Source organism: Marmota flaviventris, chromosome 7, assembly GCF_047511675.1.
Source record: "Marmota flaviventris isolate mMarFla1 chromosome 7, mMarFla1.hap1, whole genome shotgun sequence".
NCBI classification, from domain to species: Eukaryota; Metazoa; Chordata; class Mammalia; order Rodentia; family Sciuridae; genus Marmota; species Marmota flaviventris.
This window is the reverse complement of record NC_092504.1, coordinates 89,874,797-89,896,661: the sequence shown is the minus strand read 5'-3', so window position 1 is coordinate 89,896,661 and position 21,865 is coordinate 89,874,797. Positions and strand designations below refer to the sequence as shown.

At 37.3% G+C, this 21,865-nt stretch overlaps 1 protein-coding gene across 3 annotated transcripts in view; it reads right to left on the bottom strand.

Moving 5' to 3' along the window:
* The window catches only part of Papss1 (3'-phosphoadenosine 5'-phosphosulfate synthase 1), a 113,533-nt gene that overhangs the window by 57,437 nt on the left and 34,231 nt on the right, over positions 1–21,865 (bottom strand). For all 3 annotated transcript variants that reach the window (XM_027935448.3, XM_071614488.1, XM_071614487.1), the window contains exons 2-5: positions 20,556–20,670; positions 17,087–17,322; positions 12,589–12,727; positions 8,477–8,595 (exon numbers count right to left, since the gene is read on the bottom strand). In XM_027935448.3, coding sequence (XP_027791249.1) covers positions 8,477–8,595; positions 12,589–12,727; positions 17,087–17,322; positions 20,556–20,670 — 609 coding nt within the window. The remainder of the gene's footprint in view (positions 1–8,476; positions 8,596–12,588; positions 12,728–17,086; positions 17,323–20,555; positions 20,671–21,865) is intronic.

Here is a 21,865-nt window from a genome sequence, read left to right as displayed (position 1 = left end):
CTTCTCATTTTAACCTTCTGAAAGAATACTATATATGTGAATATGTTCATAACAGTGATTCTATTTGTAAGTTTTTCCTTTAAGAATTTTCTGTACTTTTTCCTCTAGAGCCAAATCTGTTTTACAGACTTGAACACTAGGGCTCATTCATTTTTTTATATAACTATTAAACTTCTATTATCTAAACTACATGCATCCAGAGCATGAACACCAAACAACATTCTGGCAACACTTGAAAACTGAGCTGCAAAATTTGGTTTTTATGTGTGGTATAAAATCCATTTAGAGCACTAAATTGCCATTTTGTAAAAAGACAAACCTTTAAATAATTTATAGCACTAGTAAATCTCAAGTTCTTGGTAGATTTTAAAACAGTATTTAAAATATCACTTTAGATTAAAACCAGCAGCAAGAAGCTGACTTCCTTATGCCATAACAAGCCAAGTTAAAGTGCAATACTAGCAGGCCATCTAGTGACCACTGGAGGGTTAGGGAGAAAAATTAAATTAAAAATCCTTATTATTTGTTAGTATCTTCTATATTGTTGAATACTCACCAAATGAAACATGTTAAGAAAATGAAGATACTTTGACCAAATGCCAAGAAATGTAGTCTTTATAGCAATGACCATATTACCTATACCAATTATATTATGTATCCTAACTAAAAGAGAGGTAAGAAAATCAATGATCTGTACCTTTACACTCAATTATCCACAGTATTTGAGGTACTCATCACCCTAAAACACCCAATGCACAGTATACTAAAAACATGTTTTGCTTGAACACTGAAATAAATGCTTTATCTTGCTAAAAGACATTAAATAAAAAAGTCCAGATAGAATTCATTTCAGAAGAGTCTCTCCAAAGTAATGCTGAGTATCAAATAAAGAGAACTCCATTTATAACTATTATTCTTATGGAGGTTGCACTTCTCAAACACCACCATTCTCTGGAAAGTCAGACCACATTATCCTCTTCCATAATAAAAAGTCAAGGTACAACAGGAAATGCACAGATAATTTTGTCTTTGTCTCCAGTACCTGGCATACAACTTCTAAAATCCTTGGAATCTCCTCAGTGTCTTACTGAGATGCCTCTTGGTTGATCTTTCCTACACAGCTCCAGGATGGGCACTGGTCTCCACAAAGACGAAGCTCTGATCTGAGGGTTAAAACTTTCAGTCTCACCCACCCCACCTTTGAGGAGGAGAAAAGGGTCAGAGATTGAGTTCAATGACCAAAGACTTAATCATTCATGCCTATATAAAGCCTTCATTAAAACAAACAAAAAGCCTGAGTTCATCATAAATCAGCAATAGTAAATAAAGAACTTTCCTGAGTTCCATGAGTCGGTCTAACAAATTATCAAATCTGGTAGGTGGGGGGATATCCCACCTACCAGATTTGATAATTTGTAATCAGCTGGGCATAAAAGTGGGGCCTCAAACCTCATTCATGGCTATCATCTGAAACAGAGGTAGTCCTATGGGACTGAGCACTTAACCTGTGAACTGAACTAACTGCAGATAGGTAAGAAATGAATGGAATTGCTGGACACCCAGATGACCTCAAAGATCAAAGGTCTGGTTGGTGTAAGGAAAAAAAAAAAAAAAAAAAAAAAAGACTTCAAAAGTCTAACAAAACTGAACCTGAAAAGAAGATAAATTTTACTTAGCTCATTTTAGAAAAAAAGTGTTCATTTTAAGAGGCATAAGTCACCCATTCACAACTTAGATTCAGGTTTTACAACCAAGTAAATCATAACCTTCTGGTAAAATGTGCCCCAGCCTTCCAAGGTGGGAAAGTTGTCTGAATCAAAATGTGTCAAATTCTAACAAAAAATAAATAAAGCCCAGAGGTCATGAAGGAGGGAATCCCTTGCACATATGTCTGAACAAGAACTATTACAGGTAACTACTACCAGACCACAGTGCATAAAGACTGCAGCAAACTTAAGCACAAAGTACTTCTGTGAGGACAACTGCCCAGCAACTGTCTGCCCAACCTTGGGGCTGCTGCCACTCATGGCATTCATCTTTGTAGCCAATGATAATTGTTCCAAAAGAGTTTATCTAACCCTCTGCACTTCAGCTTTAGAAGGCCCTGTCTGTCCACTTTGCCTCCTTAAATATTCAGTTTACTTTGGCAGCACTATCCTACTAAAATGTTCATTTGGCAGTAAATTTGTTATTTTCAGTGGATCTCTGCTTTTGTTATTTCAGATTGACAAAGGTAAATTAAGTAACTTACAAGCACTTTCTTATTTCACACTATACAGAACAAACATTTCACTAACCAACTAACAGGTAACAGACGTGGTAGTTTATTATTTTTTTTTTTAACATGGTTACATTCTTTCCAATCCAAGCAGTATTATCTTTGACTTACTCTGAAATAATTCAAAATTATTCTAAAAATACTAATCTTTCTAAGATCAATGAAATGCCCTCCTCTCCATTTCTTAGCCCCAACTACACTTAGAAAACAACTGTCAAGGAATGTGAAAGATTAGAGAAAAGATTCACATTTCAGAAATAAACTAGAAAGGGAATAATCTAGCTATTAATAAAAAACCATGTAGTAAAAAGACAAAGATTATGGACTGCAGACTCAATCACTCCTGATCCAGCTCTCTGGGACAAACAACCTTGTATCATCACCACTTCTCAGACTGTAACAATTCAATCCAACAGTGCTACTGAGATACTGAGGGTGTCCAGCAGCGCCTGTGGCAGTCTCTCTCAGCACACACAGTACTCTCATACATAATGCTGGCTAATGCAGGACCTCTACTCTTAATACTGTCATACTGTAAACTCACGCTGTCATCACACTACATACTATGAACTATGGAGATGAGGTCATTAGCCTTTGCTTTAAGGCACCAGTACACCTGACATATTCATTCCCCTCATCTCCTAATCTATGTTTAGACTCTACTATGTTCTCCTTCAGAACCCACCTGTAGAAAACCTCATTAATGCCTGTGATAAAAATGAAGCTGAAATGAATTTGCTAACCCTGGATGGACAGAGTTTGCTATGAAAAGTACACACTCACTACACCAAGTTATTTTCAGTGCGGGTGCAGTGGGCAAATGTACTCCCAGAATCCCACCAACTAACTGAACTTTGAGCTGAGTGTCAAGTATTCATTTGTTTCTCCATGTGCTCTATGCCCACTACAGATTCAACTTTATGAGCGAAACAAAGGAGATGTAGGTAGGGGTGTGTGTGTGTGTGTGTGTGTGTGTGTTTCTTTCAATTGTATTTTGAAATTCTATATCATGTTACAAAAAAAGGAAAATTCTCTACGGTCATTCTAGTCCATGCATTATAAACAAAACAGTGGTGGTGAGAACCCAAATTTAAGGTACACAAGATAGGAAATTTTATTGCTTAACTCACAGTCACATCTCAAGTATTTAAAACAGTGTCAACTACATAAGCCACTAAGTATTTCTTAAATTAATAAAATCAACCAAGAACAACAGAAAAATATTCACATGCTTTCAATGGGAAGTGAGTCACTTACTTAGAAAAGCATGTAACTGAAATTTTTTGGCCCAAAGAAGAGTGACATCAAAAGACAGCAATCATACTATGGAAGCATTTGTATTTCTTCTTTTGTTACTACTCAACTTTTAAGATAAAAACAAATAATTTTTCAACTATTTGAAATCTTCTCTGTCCTAAACAAATATAACCAGAATCCCTTTCTGGATACATATTTAATTACATTGTACTAAAATGTAATGAGAAGAGTCCTAAAAGTAAAAGTATATGAAAGTGACTCTGCAGTCATCAGCAAGTGTCTTAACTTCTCTGAAATATTCATAAATTTACTGCATGAATAAAATTACAAAACACGTAGAAAGTACTCAGTACAAAGATCACTTTGGAAACTACCATAGTAATTCAGGTGAAAGGTAGTTGGAAGCTAAACTAGGAAAAGAAACCTCTTCCCCAGATTCTGATAAGCAGAATGCATTATTTAAAAAAAAAAAAAAAAAACAATGCCCTGCATATATGTACCTTATATATGTACTCAGCAAATATTAATTGATCTATCACTCTTTTTCAAACTTTGAATAAAATTACCCAATCATCATACTAACTAGCAGGCATAATACAGACTAATATCTGTATAAAATCAAAGGCAATTCATATATTCATTAATTAGGCACAAACAAATTAGGAAGAAAGCATTAATTAGGACTACAGAGATTAAGACAAGCAACAGAGAGAGAGAAACAGACACAAAGACACAGAGAAACAGAAAATACTACAGTGAAAGACATAGGGTCAGCAAATAAGAAAATACGCAGCTTGGTACCAAACTATGAAGAACCTGGAACACAAGTCACCCTGATTCTAAAAACAATGGGAAAAATCAGGTAATGTTTTAGAATGAAAGGGGGAAACAGACTACATGACAGAAAGATGATTCTGCAAATACCAAAAGGCATACAGAACTGGAGGTGTGGTAACATCATACCATAGCACTTACCCTCAATTTTTAACTGTTAGAGAAAAAAAAAGAAAAAAGAAAAAAGATGTAAAATCCTGTGCATGACACATACCATAGGAGTCTGCATCATCACTTTACAGAACTATGGTTAAGAATCAATTTAATTCTGAATATGATATCCTGAATTCTGAATCAGGAAAGTAAATCAGTGGAAAAATCAGCACAACTTGTAAAGAATGTATGGGAATTCTCTGTTATTTTTAGACTTACAGAGGAAATGCAACGTTTTCTCAAAGTAAAATGTTTTTAAAATAAAAACAACAAAACATCTTCTTCCACACAATGGAAAAAAAAAAAAGCCTGTATGTCGGTAAAGCATTAAACACAAAGGATGCTACTCTAAGAAGGGCCTTAAAAAAAGTGATTACAAATTGAATAAAAACAGAAAAGAAGAGAGATACCTTCAGTACCTGTCAAAATACTTACAAATGTCAGAGTTATCTGAAATCATCTCTAGCCATAAAACAGCCTCAGAGATTCATGAGCCCCATAAAATTATATAAAAAGTTATCTATGCACATTTTTCTGGGATTTTGTAAAACACTTAAGATTCCTTAATTAGATATAAAAATAGACAAAACTAATGAAATTTAAAACTTTATGTGATACTTTATAACTTTGATATAATAACACTCAAGTTAAAAAACTTAAGTTCAATGTACAAAAAAGCAAATAAAACTACAATCAAAATTAAAAAAAAATATTGGAATCACAATGAAAGTTTCAATGAAAAAGACAGAAAATTATAATCCATGTCTAAGCAAGGATTTTATTCCAATATAAATGAAAACTATCATTAATACTGCCATAGTGTAGATCACAAATGTCCCTTGAAGGCCCAAGTGTTGGAAGCTTGATCCTCAGCCCTGTGGTGCTATTGGGAGGTGGGGAACCTTTAAGATGTGAGGCCTAGTGGACAGAAGTCTGGTCATGTCCTTGAAAACACTGGGACTCCAGCCCTCCTCTTTCTCTTTGCTTCCTGGCCAACATGAGCTGAGCAGCTTCCTCTGCCACTCATTCCCACCATGATACATTGCCTCATCACAGACTCAAAGCAACAGGGCTAATCAACCATGGACTGAAACCTCTGAAACCACCAACCAAAATAAACTTCTCTTTTTAAGTTGACTTTCAGGGGGTTTCTTACAGTAATGCAAAGCTAACACAAGCACCAACAGTAACAGTAGTGTAAAAATTCACTGAAAATGAGACGTGGAAGTGCCGCAGGAGAACATTACCAACAAGTGAAAAGGCCAGCTAATCTAAAAAAAACAAACTTTCTTGAGCCCATCACAGAACTAAGGTCTTAAAACGGTGAGCTGAACTGCTACTCTCGAGTGACAAGGGCCACCCAGAAAAGACAAGAAGTGCGAACTGTTTCCCAGAACACGGGAGGAATAAAGGCTGGTAAGAAGAAAACAGCTAAAATATGTTCAAAGTTTTTAAAGGCTGAGAATAGAGTAGTGTGGCAGGTGAGTATAACTGGGATCCCCGGGAACAAAGGTTTCTGTATTCAGTCATAAAAAGACCAAAAACAGGTGCTCAGAAGAAAGCTCAAGAGTCAAGTCTGGAGACTAAGAGTCTTCCTCAGTGGTACAGTCACAGAACTCTGCCCATTTCCCAAACCCTTCCCTCATATACACAAAAACCTTAAGTCAATGGACAAGGGCAGAGGCTCTCCTAGGGTCCACTCCTAGAGTCCATCTAGGGGAATGGTAGAATCAAATAGGATCTGCTGAAGAAAAGGAGGTGGAGAAATCCTCTTGGGCCCAAGATCCTGCACTGATACAAACCAGGTAAATAGACACAAAACGTGCTAGTGATGTGACAAATAGGAAACTCACCCACAGGACATCCCAGGTTCAAAGAAGTTAACTGCCATGTCAGGAAGAGGCAGACACTGAGGAAAACCTGCCTCAAGACTCAAAGGCATTAAGAGGATACTTAGGTCCTACCTAAGACTGAAGCTGAACCATGAGACCTAGAACCATCACTGTGGTTTTCCTACCATGAGCCTAGCACTAAAAAAAATAAGCAACAGCAGTTTACTGTTGAAAGAGGAACAGAGTAGGGAAAGAGATACCTTCTGTGGAATGGGCACGCAGAAGATGCAGAAATCTGGACCAGTTGCACTGAGAAAAACCCAAGAACAGTCCAGGCCCCACACCAGTACAAGGTAAAGCAACTCACCCCTGGAAAAATTTGAAACCTGTGGTACAATAAGAGGAACTATAAAATAAGGAGAAAGGCAACTGAATACCAACTGAATTAATTCAATTCACTACATTAAAAGCACAGCAGAAAAAGAGATGTCCCCATGGAGTAAACATTATTTCTCTCAAATCTCTTCTATTCATGTAGACACAATATCCAGTTTTCAATAAAGTAAATCACAAGATACCACAAAAAGGCCAAAAAAACAAAAACACTGTCAAGTGATAACACAATCAACAAAGCCATGTCCAGAAACAACCCAGATGTTCAAACCATCATTAGGATTTGAAATATAATATTATAATTCATGATTGTGTGATCTAGTAGAAAAGTGGACAACATGCATGAAAAGATGGAGAATTTCAACAGAATTTCCCTGTATACTACATGGAAAGGAGAGCCAAATGATGACAAATTTGTTTGTTAATGATTACCAGAGTTTTAAAATTTCTTCCATAAACATATCACTATTAATAGATACAGGGAAGAATCAGGAACTTAAAAGTAAGTGAATTAAAATTATCAAACTAAATTATTAATAGGAAAGAATTTTTAAAAAGAGCATCTTAAAACTTTGGAACAATCTTTACCAACCCAAGAAGGTCAGAGAACCCTAAGCTGGAAGAAAAAGACCCAAACATACTAGAAGACCTAGATATATCATACCAAAACTGCTAAGAAAAAAGAATTAAGAGAAAATCCTGGTTCAGACGGGGGAAAAGAGAACAATTATAGCGAACAAAGACAAGACATCAAACTCTCCTCAGAAATAATGCAAACAAGGTCCATGGAGCAACATCTTTAAATACTGAACAGAAAGAAAAGAACAAAACAAAACTGTCAACTCAAAATTTCATACCTAACAGAAGAAGTATCTTTTTAAAATGAGCAGAAGAGAAAGATCTGAAAGCTTTTCCATAGTAATTCCTCCGTGGCTCCAAGATACCACAGACATACTGAAATCATGGTTTCTAACACTTTGTAGGAGTTACATCATCTTTTTTTGTTTCTGTCCCCTACAATGTAAATCCCTCAAGAATGGAAACACAGCTGATTAACCTCTGCACTGTCAGACCCTAGGACTAAGACCAACTATAGTTATGGGCTTTTAATCAATGTGTGACTGAGCAAAAGGAGAAGGAAAAGAAAAAAAACTTCTAGAAACACAGAACAGAGTCAAGAAACCATGCACCTGTTAGTGGGTTTGAGCACCCTGGATAATATCAGGACTCTTTAAGCTTCAATATGCCCAGTTACAAGAGAAGGGTCCTTATGTTCTGGAACTTTACCCTCCACAGAATCCCTTGATAAAATTCAACCCTAAGGATACCTATCAAATTGTCACAGGGAAAATGCAGGCATTCCCTAAATGTCTAGGGAAAGTTAACAATATTGTGTACCTCAACTTGAACACGATAATACCAAGTTGCAAGGCTGAATAATCATGGCTGGATTTCTGCTATTAGGTATTGATGTGGTAAAATTACTGATAAAAGATTATGTTATTCCTAAGTTTTCAGAAGTTTACTTAACCAGAATATTTCATATATTGTACATATGAAGCATGCCCCACAATACCCAACACAATGACACACACAGAGAAACCTGTTGGCCCTTAAAGAATTTAAAATACAAATATCGTTCAATATTAACATTACCATGTTCTTGGAGGGGGAGGGTTACAAGATGGATATAATTCTCTCTGGTTTTTCTTTTTTCACTGTCTCTTACCCGTTCCTGTAGAAGTTCCACAACTTGCTGGACACAGTCATTTACATCACAGGAGTCTGTTTTCAGCACCAATTCAGGGGCTTCTGGTTTTTCATATTCAGAATCGATTCCAGTGAAACCTTTAAAAGGTATCAGATAATAGAGGAGGTAGAAATTAAAATAGCTGGTTTCTTCAGTACAAGTTTCTACTTGAAATTAATATTTATGCTGTTCCTTCTCAGTTCAGGATTATGGAACTGACACTTCTTTCTTGGGAGAAGAGTTCTAATTAAATTTCCATTTCTTCTATAAACACATAGAATCAATTATCATTATCCAGTCTAATTATGTTCAACAAAGTTGTCACAAATACTAAATAAGTAAATATTGAACCACTGCTCCTTAGTAAACTACAAGACTGGATTCCTGACAGCCTCTGGTCACAATTTTGCCAACTGGTCAATTCTTTCACTTTGTTTGGGTGTTATTCTTTTAAAAGATACTTTATTTAACATATCAATTCCTTTACATTGGACTCACAGCCGAGTGTACTAAAACTCCTGCCTGAAAGAGAATGGCAATTACCTAACACATACTGGATAATACACAAGTTATTCAGCATGTGTATTTTCCACCATGAGCAACATCACAGTCTTCTTGTCCTTAGAGGTGCTAGACAGCATTTTTGGCACTAGGGTACAATTTAAAGAGCTAAATCATTTTAAAAAAAAAGCATTAAAATGAAAAAAAACACACACATGGTATTAAATCAGGTGCAAAAAAGACATGTATTTAAGGTTTGAATTGAAACAAGAAGGCCAAGTGTCACCTTTGTTGACTTCGGCTGGAAACATGTCAATCAAGTGATTCCCACTGTTCATCACTGTCCTCCTGTCCACAAGTGACCCCAAAAGTTACAGGGGTATTGAGTTGAGGGTTACAAATAACTTTTATCAAGTAGGCAATCTTTTAAATTGTTTTATATTTTTAGTAGGCAAATACACAAATAAAGAGCCCACAAATAATGAGGATCAACTATAGTTCTGTCACCTTTTTTCTTTTTTTCCCTCTTAAGTAAATGCCTACACTGTGAAGAAATAAAGAAACGATACCACTGGATAACCCAGAGCTTCCCTCTCCACAGGAATACAGGCCATCGTACCTGAGCTCTAGACATACAACCAAACTGAACAGTCTTTTCCCTCTCAATGCAAAAACTGACACTAAGTCAATCTGTCCATTACAGTCACATGGATTATCCTTGGCAGAATCAAAGCTCTGCAGGATTCTTCTGCCATTAGATAGCAAGTATTGAGGCAACATGAATTAACATTAGCTTAAGTAAAACATAAATAAAAATGATGAGTCCATGATATCACCAAATAGATTCCACAGTCGAATAGTATCAATTGAGATATTAACCATTAACTAGATTTTCCCTGTTGTATGTGTGTTTCTACATAACTGCAGAGAAAAGAATATACAACAGTTCCCCAGAGTAAGTCAGCTGAGCCCAAGCTAGGCTCCTGACACCCTGATGTTACACCAACGTAAGTTGTTCAAGTCCTGCCTAACTTGGAAAGTTTAGGCCAATCTTAGGTTAGAATGGTAAATATAAATTTAAAATCATTCCTATTAAAAAGTATAGTTAGCCAAAGAGTTCTAAAATATGTACTATAACCCTATAGCACACTTATTTCTTTTTTTCCTATTTCATATTTCTAAGCATCATTTGAAGTCTTGAATCCAAGAAAAAATATCTGCCAACCGTATTTAGTGATGGGTCACAATAAAATAACTGGAGGAAAAATAATTCCAGTTAGAACATTGGTTGTAAAGTTCTGACTGAAACTGTGGCGATTCACTGGAGTCCTACCCCATGATTTCTCCAGCTTTAGCCCTTGGTTATAAGACTTCTCAAAGTAAAGCCAATGTGCAACAAAGCTAGCAAAGCTTTGTTAAAGACTTGGCTTGATGCTGCAGAGATTCAGGAGTTTTCCACCCAGCTAGCTAGGTAGTTGCAACAAATGCATGCTGTGAGGAAAACACTTATATTTAAGTCAATAATAAGTAACTACTTGAGTAGGAATCGTGACATAATTCACATGTGGAATGGATGACAGGAATATATTCACTGCCTAATAAATGTCTTTAAAGGTCTAGTAAAGACTGAGGTCCACTGAATGTATGAGATCTTGTCTGTTCTTGAATGTTTACCACCACAGCTCTGAAACTACAGGCAGGAAATTGTTAAACACCATTTTGACAAGCAAATGATTTTTTTTTTTAAATAGTGCTATAATCAGGAACCCTAGCAACAGGACAAACCTAAAATAAATCAGCATATATGAGTACACACATACACACAAATAAGTTAACCTAAGGATCATTTTCTGAGGAATGCAGCCAATACTTGGGAAAGTTAAAAACAAAAGGAAAAAATAAAACAGACTGAAATGAACACCCCAGTTATAGATACAAACCCAAGTGACTCCAGGACATTTTGAATTTGGTCTTAATCATCTTTTCATTCCTAAGCACCAAACATATACCCCACAAATAGAAAGCAGTGAAATATGTATTGAACACCCCATTCTCCCGCCTGCTTTTCATTTAATCAACAAGTGAATGTGTGTGACAGGTATTATACACTGGGCCACACACTGTACAAAATTTTAAAATACAAAAATGCTCAAGATGTTGTCCCTGCTCACAACTGGTTTAGTTTACTCCAGCCAGCCAGACACACCTACCTCCCTCACAAATCCACCCTTGCAAAAACAACAAAACCAACTACAATTAAGAGAAGTAAAAGGTTTAGACTGCAGAGTCCTGTACATACCATTTGGCTTTTCTGTGACCAATCTCTATACAAAGAGCTGAAGTGAAACTGGCCATCATTGGAGTGATGGAGCTACGGGCTAAACTGGTTTCCCTCCCACTGTCACTATTCCAGTCAAGCTGCCTGTTCTGAGTCAAGAAGCTTAGTGGATGAAGGGATTATATGCAGCGGGCCTTGTCAAGAAGCTGGGCCTCCATGGTAGAACTGACAGGAAGCACGTCAGACTTGTTCACAGAATGAGATGTCACCAAGGCAGGCAGAATTTGTCTCATCTAGTAAAGCATTCCCAGAATAACAATTATTTTCCCTCTGGTTTAATTTTCACTTTTAAGGTTCAGAAACTGAATACCAAAATCTAAAATCACAGAGCTCCTGATAGATCCTATGATGGTCCCAGGCTACCACACCCCCTGTTGGGAAGACAAACAAAAATTTCCTGCATGAATCACTCATCCCTAAACAATGCTCAATGAGTAATCTATCTTTTTTTTTTTTTTTTTATGCTGGCATGTCCTATTTCCCTAATGTCAAGAATGTCTATAAGATAAATAGTGACTGGTATCAAAGGCAACAGTAGAAACTGGTCCTCAGTTTTTCCTTCAATGTCTAATGTTCACCACAGTTGAAACTCTGGGAGCAGATCGTGAAACCTAAAAAAGCAAAGAGTGTATATGTTGATAGAATCAGTGATATATATTAGTCCTACTTAGATTGAATAGTGGGCCATTCCAAGCACTGTGATAAATAAAAATAGGCTATTTTTCTTGCCATCAAGATACTTATAATAGGGGCTGAGGTTGTGGCTTAGTGGTAGAGCACTTGCCCAGCACATATGAGGCACTGGGTTCGATTATCGGCTAAATAAATAAATAAAGTCCATCAACAACTTAAGAAAAAAATTTAAAATCAAGATGCTTATATAAGGCATTTTTCCCAGTAGTTCTGTTAAGTCCTCCATTTTCACTGAAACAAAAACTGTAGAAGTGGTGGCAGCTAGTAAGTAATCTAATGTTAGACACCTCACTTTACCAAGTAGGCTTCCACCACCTCTCAAAGTCGCAACTCTGTCTTGTGAGTAAGATTCCAACATGACCAACAATAAGTGCACAGTGCTCTACTGCTGCTAGGCCTAGGAGAGAGAACCATGAGATGGACCCACCTTTGTCCTCAAGGAGCCCCAAGTCATTTGAATACTCACTTGAATATTCCCAATCTCTGAGAAAAGAGTATCAGACAGGTGGAAACATAAAATATCTAAGCAAAGAGAAACTGGGAAGAAAATATTACTTGCCTTTAATTTCTCCCGCTCGTGCTTTCTTGTAGAGTCCTTTGACATCCCTCTGTTCACAGACATGCAGAGGAGCATCAACAAAGACTTCAAAAAAGGGTAAACTTGCACCCTCATGGATTTGCCTTGCATTGTTTCGATCCTTTAAAAAAACACGACAAGCACAGAAACAACAAAAAGTGATCACACACATCAAGGGTACCATATAACAACAAGTAAAAGTGCTTTCCAACTGAGTTAGTGGAAAATATATCAGGAAAAATTAATTTATATTTTAAAAATATAAACTGAAATGAACAAATCCAAGACATTATTAGGTTAATATTCATTAGCCTAATGAATGCAAACCCAACATCTTGGAAAGTTCCAGAAGAGAAACAATGGATGTTCCATGAATACTCTGACCTAAATTCAACTGGAAACCTGAATCAAAGTCCAGCTGGAATGCAGGTGTCATCTGGCCTCTGTTATCACCTTTAACCTCAGCCCAGGTTAGCATGAAAGTGACTTCACAAAAGAAGTCTATCCAGAACCCCAATGCTGGCTTACTCCTTCACCAAATGCAGCCCTTGCAGCCGCCTCTCTCTAGCATTGCCAAAACATATCTGTCTGTACAGCTCCTAACCAGCAACCCTCTAGAAACCACCTTTATCGCTCTATCTAAACTCTCCACCCCACTGGAACACTTTTTTCTTTGAAAGTCAACATCATCCTCTTCCCTCTCTTAACTAAAAGCCAGCTCTACCTTGAGGATGCTTCATTTGGCTTTTGTTCTCAAGTGCAAGCTCCACATTTGTACTCTGTATTAACCACACTGCAGTGCCCATATTTCCAAAGCTAGTTCCTCAACTTCCGCCATTCTTTTCCTACATTTTAGCATATGCCACCTTTCTTTTGAGCCCTCTGAAAAAACCATGCCTATTTGCTCCATTCTGACCAGATGACAGTACTTTCTTTTTCAAAAGAAAATCCCCAGGCACAAAAGCTCTTGGTCAAGTGTGTCATACAAATGTATCTACATCCTAACAATCTTATCTATCCTCCCCATCACTCCACCCTTCACATAGTCTAAATCCCCTCCCCTTTCATGTCATCCTGTAGGATGACATGAATGCTGTTCAACGCATTCTCCCTACTCCATCTGAAATCATCAGCCTTACCCTTCTCTACTGCTTTCCCCACAAGCATTACAGAAGTCACTCTCATCCATTTAAAACAAACTAACAAATCATACAAAAAGTTTCCCTTCATCTCAGCTGCTTTTCAGTGCTTAAAATGCCAGGAATCTGACTTCATATCACACTGTCACCCCAACAGAATCCTAACTGTGACTCCCCAATCATTCCCCTGCACATTCCGTCTGGCTCCCAGCCCTCGCTTTGCCCTTCCCTTACTTCTCATTTTGAAACTTGTGAAGGGGGGCCTTGAACCTGTGACCCTCTTCCCTTACTTAGCCTCTGGAGGTATTAGATCAGGCATGCACTGCTTCCCTTAAACACAAGGGTTGCCCACACTCCACCATAGCATGCTGCTCATCTTCAGCAGGCCTTGAGCACTCTACTCAGCTGCCTCCATAGTATAATAAATAAGAACACATACACCAAAAAATAAAATAACATATACACCAACACTGAAGCCCAAGCCCTGACTTCTCTTCTGAAATTAAACATACATCAACTTCTTCCTAAATACCTGGATATCCCACAGGCGCCTCAAACTGATATGACCAACAATGAATCCAGTCTCTTTTCTTCCAAACCTGCATTCCTCCTTCCACTGCCCAAGGTATGACAACACTATGCGCTCTTAAACCTGAATTGGTCTGATTCTTTACCTCTCCCAACATTCACTGGGTCAAAAGTCCTTCAGATTATTACCTCTATGTGCCACACCAACCCCATCTGCCCTATTTCCCCACTCCCCATTCAACCTCATTTCTCTCACTGGAACAACTTGAACATCCTTTTCATCAGTATTCTCAATGCTCAAAGCCACACTCTGCACTATTTCCAGGGTACCAGCTAATGTAAGTCTTATCATCCTATTAGACTCTTCAGAGACTTCCCACCACCATCAAGATAAGAGGTGTGGATTTTACAGCGCTACAGCTGGTCTCACCATTCTCAGGCCTTTACTCATTGAGCTATTAATAATTAATACTAGAAGTATTAGGTTTGTGTTTAGAACCAAGATGCCCCAAACACATTTACTGAATGCATAAATTTGATCATGACTGGACAGGAAAATATACATACCTATATTACACGGTCCAACCCAAATATTATGAATTTTGACATACCCTAAACATACTCCAACCTCATTCTTAGAGCTTTTACAAATGAGGACAACAAAGATTTTGATCCACACTATGAACACAAGGCAGGGAGATCAGCAAAGACTTTTAGATACCCTAGCCTCAGCTGGTAGCTCTCCAAAGCAAGTCTCACTGACTTTACCAATGTCCCAAGAGTTGCAAAGATGCACAGAAGGTACAAGAACTTCACTATGATTATGTTTCCTTTAAAATTGTTCATACCCAAGGATTCAGAAATGCTAAATAACACTCGTTCTGTTTACATATTTCTTCTGATACACTTTAAACTGACAGATTGACACTGATTCCAAGGTTTCAGGACAATAAAAAGTATAGTTAGTCCTCAGGGAACACTTTAGGACTTCTGCCATTCTTCAATTAACTGAACCTGTGAGGTTAACAATCTGACACTTCTTACAGGTCAAATTTTGTTTTAAAAAAGTCTACATGATCATTAAAATGTGTTTCTGGGCTGGGGATGTGGCTCAAGCGGTAGCGCGCTCGCCTGGCATGCGTGCAGCCTGGGTTCGATCCTCAGCACCACATACAAACAAAGATGTTGTGTCTGCCGAAAGACTGAAAAATAAATATTACAAAATTCTCTCTCTCTCTCTCTCTCTCTTAAAAAAAAATGTGTTTCTAATACAGTACTAGAATTGTGCCATTACTATTTATTACATTGTTGAATATTTGTCACATGCCAGACACTTTGCTGAGGACTTTCGTGCTTGATTTATCTAATCCTCAGAAAGACCGTTAATTAGGCATTAATGGAGCTTAAGAAAGTTAAGTGAACTGGCCAAGGCCATAACAGTTAACAACCAGCAGAGGTGAGATTCTAAACCACCTGTGTCCAACTCCAATGACAGACTCTGCTTTGAATCGCTATACAAATTTGCTTAGTATTTGACATCTGGGCTTTCTAAGGGCAATAGGTTGTCATTCAACGAACACTAAGAATCTGGCTTTGGTACCAAGTTAAAGAAGACCAAACATAAAGAAGACCTTAACACTCAAGGAATCCGTGGAATCTGGAGGCAACATAGCATGGTGGATAGAACACGGGTCCTGGAGACACACTGTCCAAGTGTATATCCTTGCTTTACCAGTATAGCATGTGACTTTGGCCAATGTACACCTTAGTTTCCTCACATATACCTTCCTCACTGAAGATGAGAACTACATGAGTTAATTCACATAAAAGCACTTTACAACAGTTAGCAGCATATTTAAGTAAGTGTTCAATAGTTGGATGCAGTGACACACACCTGTAATACCAGAGACTCGGGATGTTGATGCAGGAAAATCACAAGCTCAAAGCCAGCCTCAGCAACTTAGAGAGGCCCTAAGCAACTTAGGGAGACCCTGTCTCAAAGTAAAAAAATGACTGGGGAGATGGATCAATGGTTAAGCACCCCTGGGTTCAATCCCTGTACCAAAGGGAAAAAAAAGTAAGTGTTCAATAAATGTTAGCTACTATTATTATCGCTACTGGTACTATAAGCAGCACCAGTGAACTAGGACATTGTAAAGTAATGTGTTAAAGTACAGTAACAAGGGCATAAAAGACAGAGCCCAACAAAGCCTGAGGGAGGAAGAAAAGTGCTTATGAGGAGGAGATGCCTAACCTGAGTCTCAAACTTTGAAGAGAACTCAACTGAGGCTAAGAAAAGATGGGCAAGAGGAAGGAGAGAAATGCCTTCTGAGTCAGGGAGAAACAAAAATCCTGAGATAAAGAACAACATGACTTTTTTCAGAGAAATACAAAAAGTGACTTGGTGTTGCTAAGGTCTCTATAAAGTCAGAGTGTGACGGGAACTGAGAAAAAAGAATCAAGATCAATGACATCATAAAGGACATGTGTTAAGAAACCTGAACTTTTCCTGGTGTCTGACATCTGCCAAGTGTTCACAATAGGTTTACTGAACTGAAACGTCAAGCTTGAAATAATTTAGCCATGGGCTTAAGTTCAATAACTTTATTATACTCTAGATTATAAAAACCTGTTTTTATAACAGCAGCTTTTCCCAAAACTGGATTTACTCAGAAAAGTCACAGCACAGAACTGTGTAGGTTATTTTAATTTGGAGTTAACCTCAAAGAACAAGTCACTGTTTCAGTTAGGTACTCTAATACCACATTTTCAATTGATGTAATCAGAATAGCATTGGCACAAAATCCACAAACCTGAGTATAGGGTGATATAAAACTGGTGATACACACTAAGCCAGCATCTGCAAACAGCTTAGCAACTTCTGCAATGCGCCGAACATTCTCTTCTCTGTCTTCAGGACTAAAGCCAAGATTTTTATTAAGACCTTGACGAATATTGTCACCATCCAAAGTGTAGCATGGGATGCCATGGCAAACCAAGTACTCCTCCAAAGCCATGCTCACAGTGGTCTTCCCTGCCCCAGACAAGCCTAAAAGTAAACAGCCAGAGAGATTCCATATGTAAAGTTAGAACAGCAACTACCAAAGAATTTTAATAACAGGCTTAAATGTATTCATGATTCACATAGGTCTCTCAGGAACATTCTTACCCAATATTTTCATTTGAGATTATTTACCTAGTAAATAAACACTTGTTTTTGATTACATCTCTATGCCCAAAGGTATCCTAGAAGTCATCAATAAGTTCTAAAATGATTGGGTATGTTTTTCATACTTTGCCTTCTTATTAATACTAAAATACCACCAATTTAAAAAGTTAAATTCTCAAATTATTTATAAAGGAATAAAAAGAAAGGACAAAAGTAAGTGAAATATTAAAAGTTAGCTATATATTGCAGGATCATCACCTATTACAGACTACCATGATAAAAAGTGTATGTACAGGGCCAGGGTTGTACCTTGGTGATGGAGCGTTTGCCTAGCATGTGTCAGGCACTGGGTTTGATCCCCGGCACCACATAAAAATTACAAAAATAAAATAAAGGTATTGTGTCCATCTACAACTAAAAAAATTTTTTAAGTGTATGTATAATATTCTTTTGTATTATACAATTTATACAAATAATTATAAGTATTTGTACAACTTATAATATTCTTAAAAGAATATCCTCATTTCAACTCGTTTTCCTCTATAATAATAAAGGAAAAAGCACATTTATGCACTAATACTTTAACATTTTGATAAGTATACAATTATACAATTCACAGTCAAGGGAGTTATAAGGTAAGAGATAAAATATAAGGTAAGAGATAAAATACTGAAGTTTAATGTGTCAATGCTCTTGAGAGAAATCATGGTAGCACAGAAGGTTAACTGAAAAAAATAATACCAGAAAGGATGACAATGTTGAGAGGATCAAGAGAGCACTGGCTGCTTTATTCATCAAATATTCAACAAGTACAGCAGATTATATTTCCCAAGGATGATGCTGCCATGGTCACATCAAGGGCACAATCTAATGCCCCACTCTTGCATCTGGGCTGGCTTGAAGATACACCATTAGTGGAAAGAATGTAACTGAAATGATGTTGTGGGTCAGAAAAAAACTGTACAGCTTCTCTGGGGTCACTGAATTTGGGAGAATTCCAGAGGTAGATGTTTCAATTGACAGTATCAACAGCTAAGCTCCCAACAGATACACAGCATCAGCCAACTAAATCCCCTGGATATCCAGTCCAGGCTTCAGCGACGGCCCAATCTAGCATGACCACAACCAGACAAGGCCCCAGTAAAAGGGGCTCCTGTGCCCTCCTGAACTCCCTACCTTCAGAGTGGTAAGAAGATTAAAATGGTTGCTGTTCTACACCTCTAGGCGTGGGATAATTTGTTACACAACAGTAACTGGAACAAAGAGATAGTGAGGCCCTAAGCAATTGCATTCAGTGAGACTCTGTCTCTAAATAAAATACAAAAAAAAAAAGGACTGGGGATGTGCATCAGTGGTTAAATGCCCCTCTCAATCCCTGGTACTAAAAATAGTTCTTCTGGGGCTGGGGCTCAGTGGTGGAGCACTTGACTAGCATGCGTGAGGCACTGGGTTCAATCCTCAGCACCACATAAAAATAAGCAAATAACATAAAGGCATTCTGTCCATCTATAACTACCAAAAATTTAATATATCAATTTTTTAAAAAAAAGTTCTTCCAATATCAAATGGAAACAGTAAAGTTCCTAAACAGAAAGAAAAATCTGAACAGCCTCATACATCCTCACAAACACATTAAATGCCAGAAGACAGCAGAGTACTGTTTTTATAATTTCAAGAAAAAGTATGGTTCGAATATACACTTTACCCAGTCAGGCTGTCATAAAATATGAGCAGACACTTGCAAACATAAAATCTCAGGATTCAGATCTCAACAGAAGACATCTTTCAAAAACTACTTAACAATGAAATACAAATTATCATGACTTGATTCAAATAAAGGGCACACAAACAACCATGACATAATAAAAGAAATGATGGTGAGTTCCTGAGTATTAAATACAACAAAAATATAAAGAAGTATAAAAATTGAAGATATTAAAACAAAATGTGGGCAGGCAGGGTAGTGCATGCCTATAATTCCAGAGGCTCTGGAGGCTGAGAAAGGAGGATCCAGAGTTCAAAGCCAGCCTCAAGAATAGCAAGGCACTAAGCAACTCAATGAGATCCTATCTCTAAATAATAAAATAAAGTACAAAAAAAGGCCCTGAGTTTAATCTCCAGTACCCAAAATAAAAAGTACCCCCCCCCCCTCCAAAATGTAAGTGTTACAAACCTAGGCAATTTAAAAGCAACAATTTTACAACAATCTAGATCAATTTAAGAATGAGGGGACAGGTAAAATTCAAGAGTGCTGTTTTCTTTCACAGAAAAACAAACATCTGTCTACAACATGTAATATTTTTAAAATGTTGCTTTTAACAATCAGCACAACTTTTTATTTATTTAATTATTTTTAGCACAAATTTTTAAAGACTGGTAAAGATAGTGTTGACAAAGATACTGGAAAATGGACCCTCTCCCATACTCTTGGTGGTAGTCAATCGATACAAAGTTTTAGTGGACAATTGGCAACATTTTTAATACAGTTCCTACATGTGAAAGGATTCATTTTTGTAACTGTAATAATATAATAATAATATTACATTATATATTATTATAATTATTATTAATTACACAGAAACATGGCATATTCATATATGCAATTAACATTTTTTTGAGGAGCATCATTTTTAAAACTATTTTCCTAAAATCAATTTACCCTCTAGCCACCCTACTATGGCTAAGCCCAAAGAGATAATCAACACAAGAAACCGTGAGCTTGCCACACAAGCTGCAAGATAGAAACTGATAATTTGAAATTCTTTATTAGTCATTCTTTCTCTCCATACAATTAACACTGTTAGCTCCTTGAAGCAGAACCAGACCTTATTTGTACTCAGCTTAGAGATTTTGGTGTGGTTTCTATTAAGAGGTGGTTTTAAGATGCATTCTGCTATTTCCCCCTTATTTAACAGCAATACTACAAAAGAACAAAAGGAATTAACAAAACATTTATTATTATGATGATGATGATGATGATGATGATGCTGCTGCTGCAACTATGTCCACTACACATTGTTCCTGCTCCAAAGACAAGAACTATGTCTACTCCTAATCCAAAACTATTGATAAGCACTGCTTTTAAAATAAACTGGTTTCTCTCTTGACCATACCTGTTAGCCAAACTGTACAACCACGAAAGCCACCTCTGGTCCCCACCACCTGACCTCTCTTGTTTCTGCTGACATGGTGAGCTTGATAGGTGACATTAGTTGCTCTCTGCATTCCCTGGAAAAAAAATTTTTTTAAAAATGGTTCACTTGCATCCATAACAGATAAACACACACTCCTTGCAACCATACAGTTATGCCAAAAAACAGGAAGAAATAAACTGCCAGCCCTTGTTTTCTTTATAGGATGGGCATGATGTGCAATATTTCCCATACACCAATTAATTTAATCCTTACAGCCATCCAATGACACAGGTACTCATATAAAGATGTTAAACCTAAGGAAACTAAATATCTCCCAAGTAACGGATGAGTGGTGGACTCCAGAGCCTCGTCTTCCCACACATTCATTTATTCATTTATTCATTCATTCAACCAGTATTTGCTGAGGTCCAATTAGTGTGCCAAGGAAAAAAGATCCCTCTCCTAATGGAGCTTACACCCAACAAGAGGAGAATGCAAACCAGAAAAACTTATTTAGGAGAGTATTATACAAAAATAATAAAACCAGAGAGAAATGCAAATCAAAACCACCCTAAGACACCATCTCACTCCAGTAAGATTGGCAGCCATTATGAAGTCAAACAACAACAAGTGCTGGCGAGGATGTGGGGAAAAGGGTACTCTTGTACATTGCTGGTGGGACTGCAAATTGGTGTGGCCAATTTGGAAAGCAGTATGGAAATTCCTGGGAAAGCTGGGAATGGAACCACCATTTAACCCAGCTATTGCCCTTCTCGAACTATTCCCTGAAGACCTTAAAAAAGCGTACTACAGGGATACTGCCACATCGATGTTCATAGCAGCACAATTCACAATAGCTAGACTGTGGAACCAACCCAGATGCCCTTCAATAGATGAATGGATAAAAAAAAAACGTGGCATTTATACACAATGGAGTATTACTCTGCACTAAAAAATGACAAAGTCTTGGAATTTGCAGGGAAATGGATGGCATTAGAGCAGATTATGCTAAATGAAGCTAGCCAATCCCTAAAAAACAAATGCTAAATGTCTTCTTTGATATAATGAGAGCAACTAAGAACAGAGCAGGGAGGAAGAGCAGGAGGAAAAGATTAACATTAAACAGAGACATGAGGTGGGAGGGAAAGGGAGAGAAAATGGAAATTGCATGGAAATGGAAGGAGACCCTCATTGTTATACAAAATTACATATAAGAGGTTGTGAGGGGAATGGGAAAAAAAACAAGGAGAGAAATGAATTACAGTAGATGGGGTAGAGAGAGAAGATGG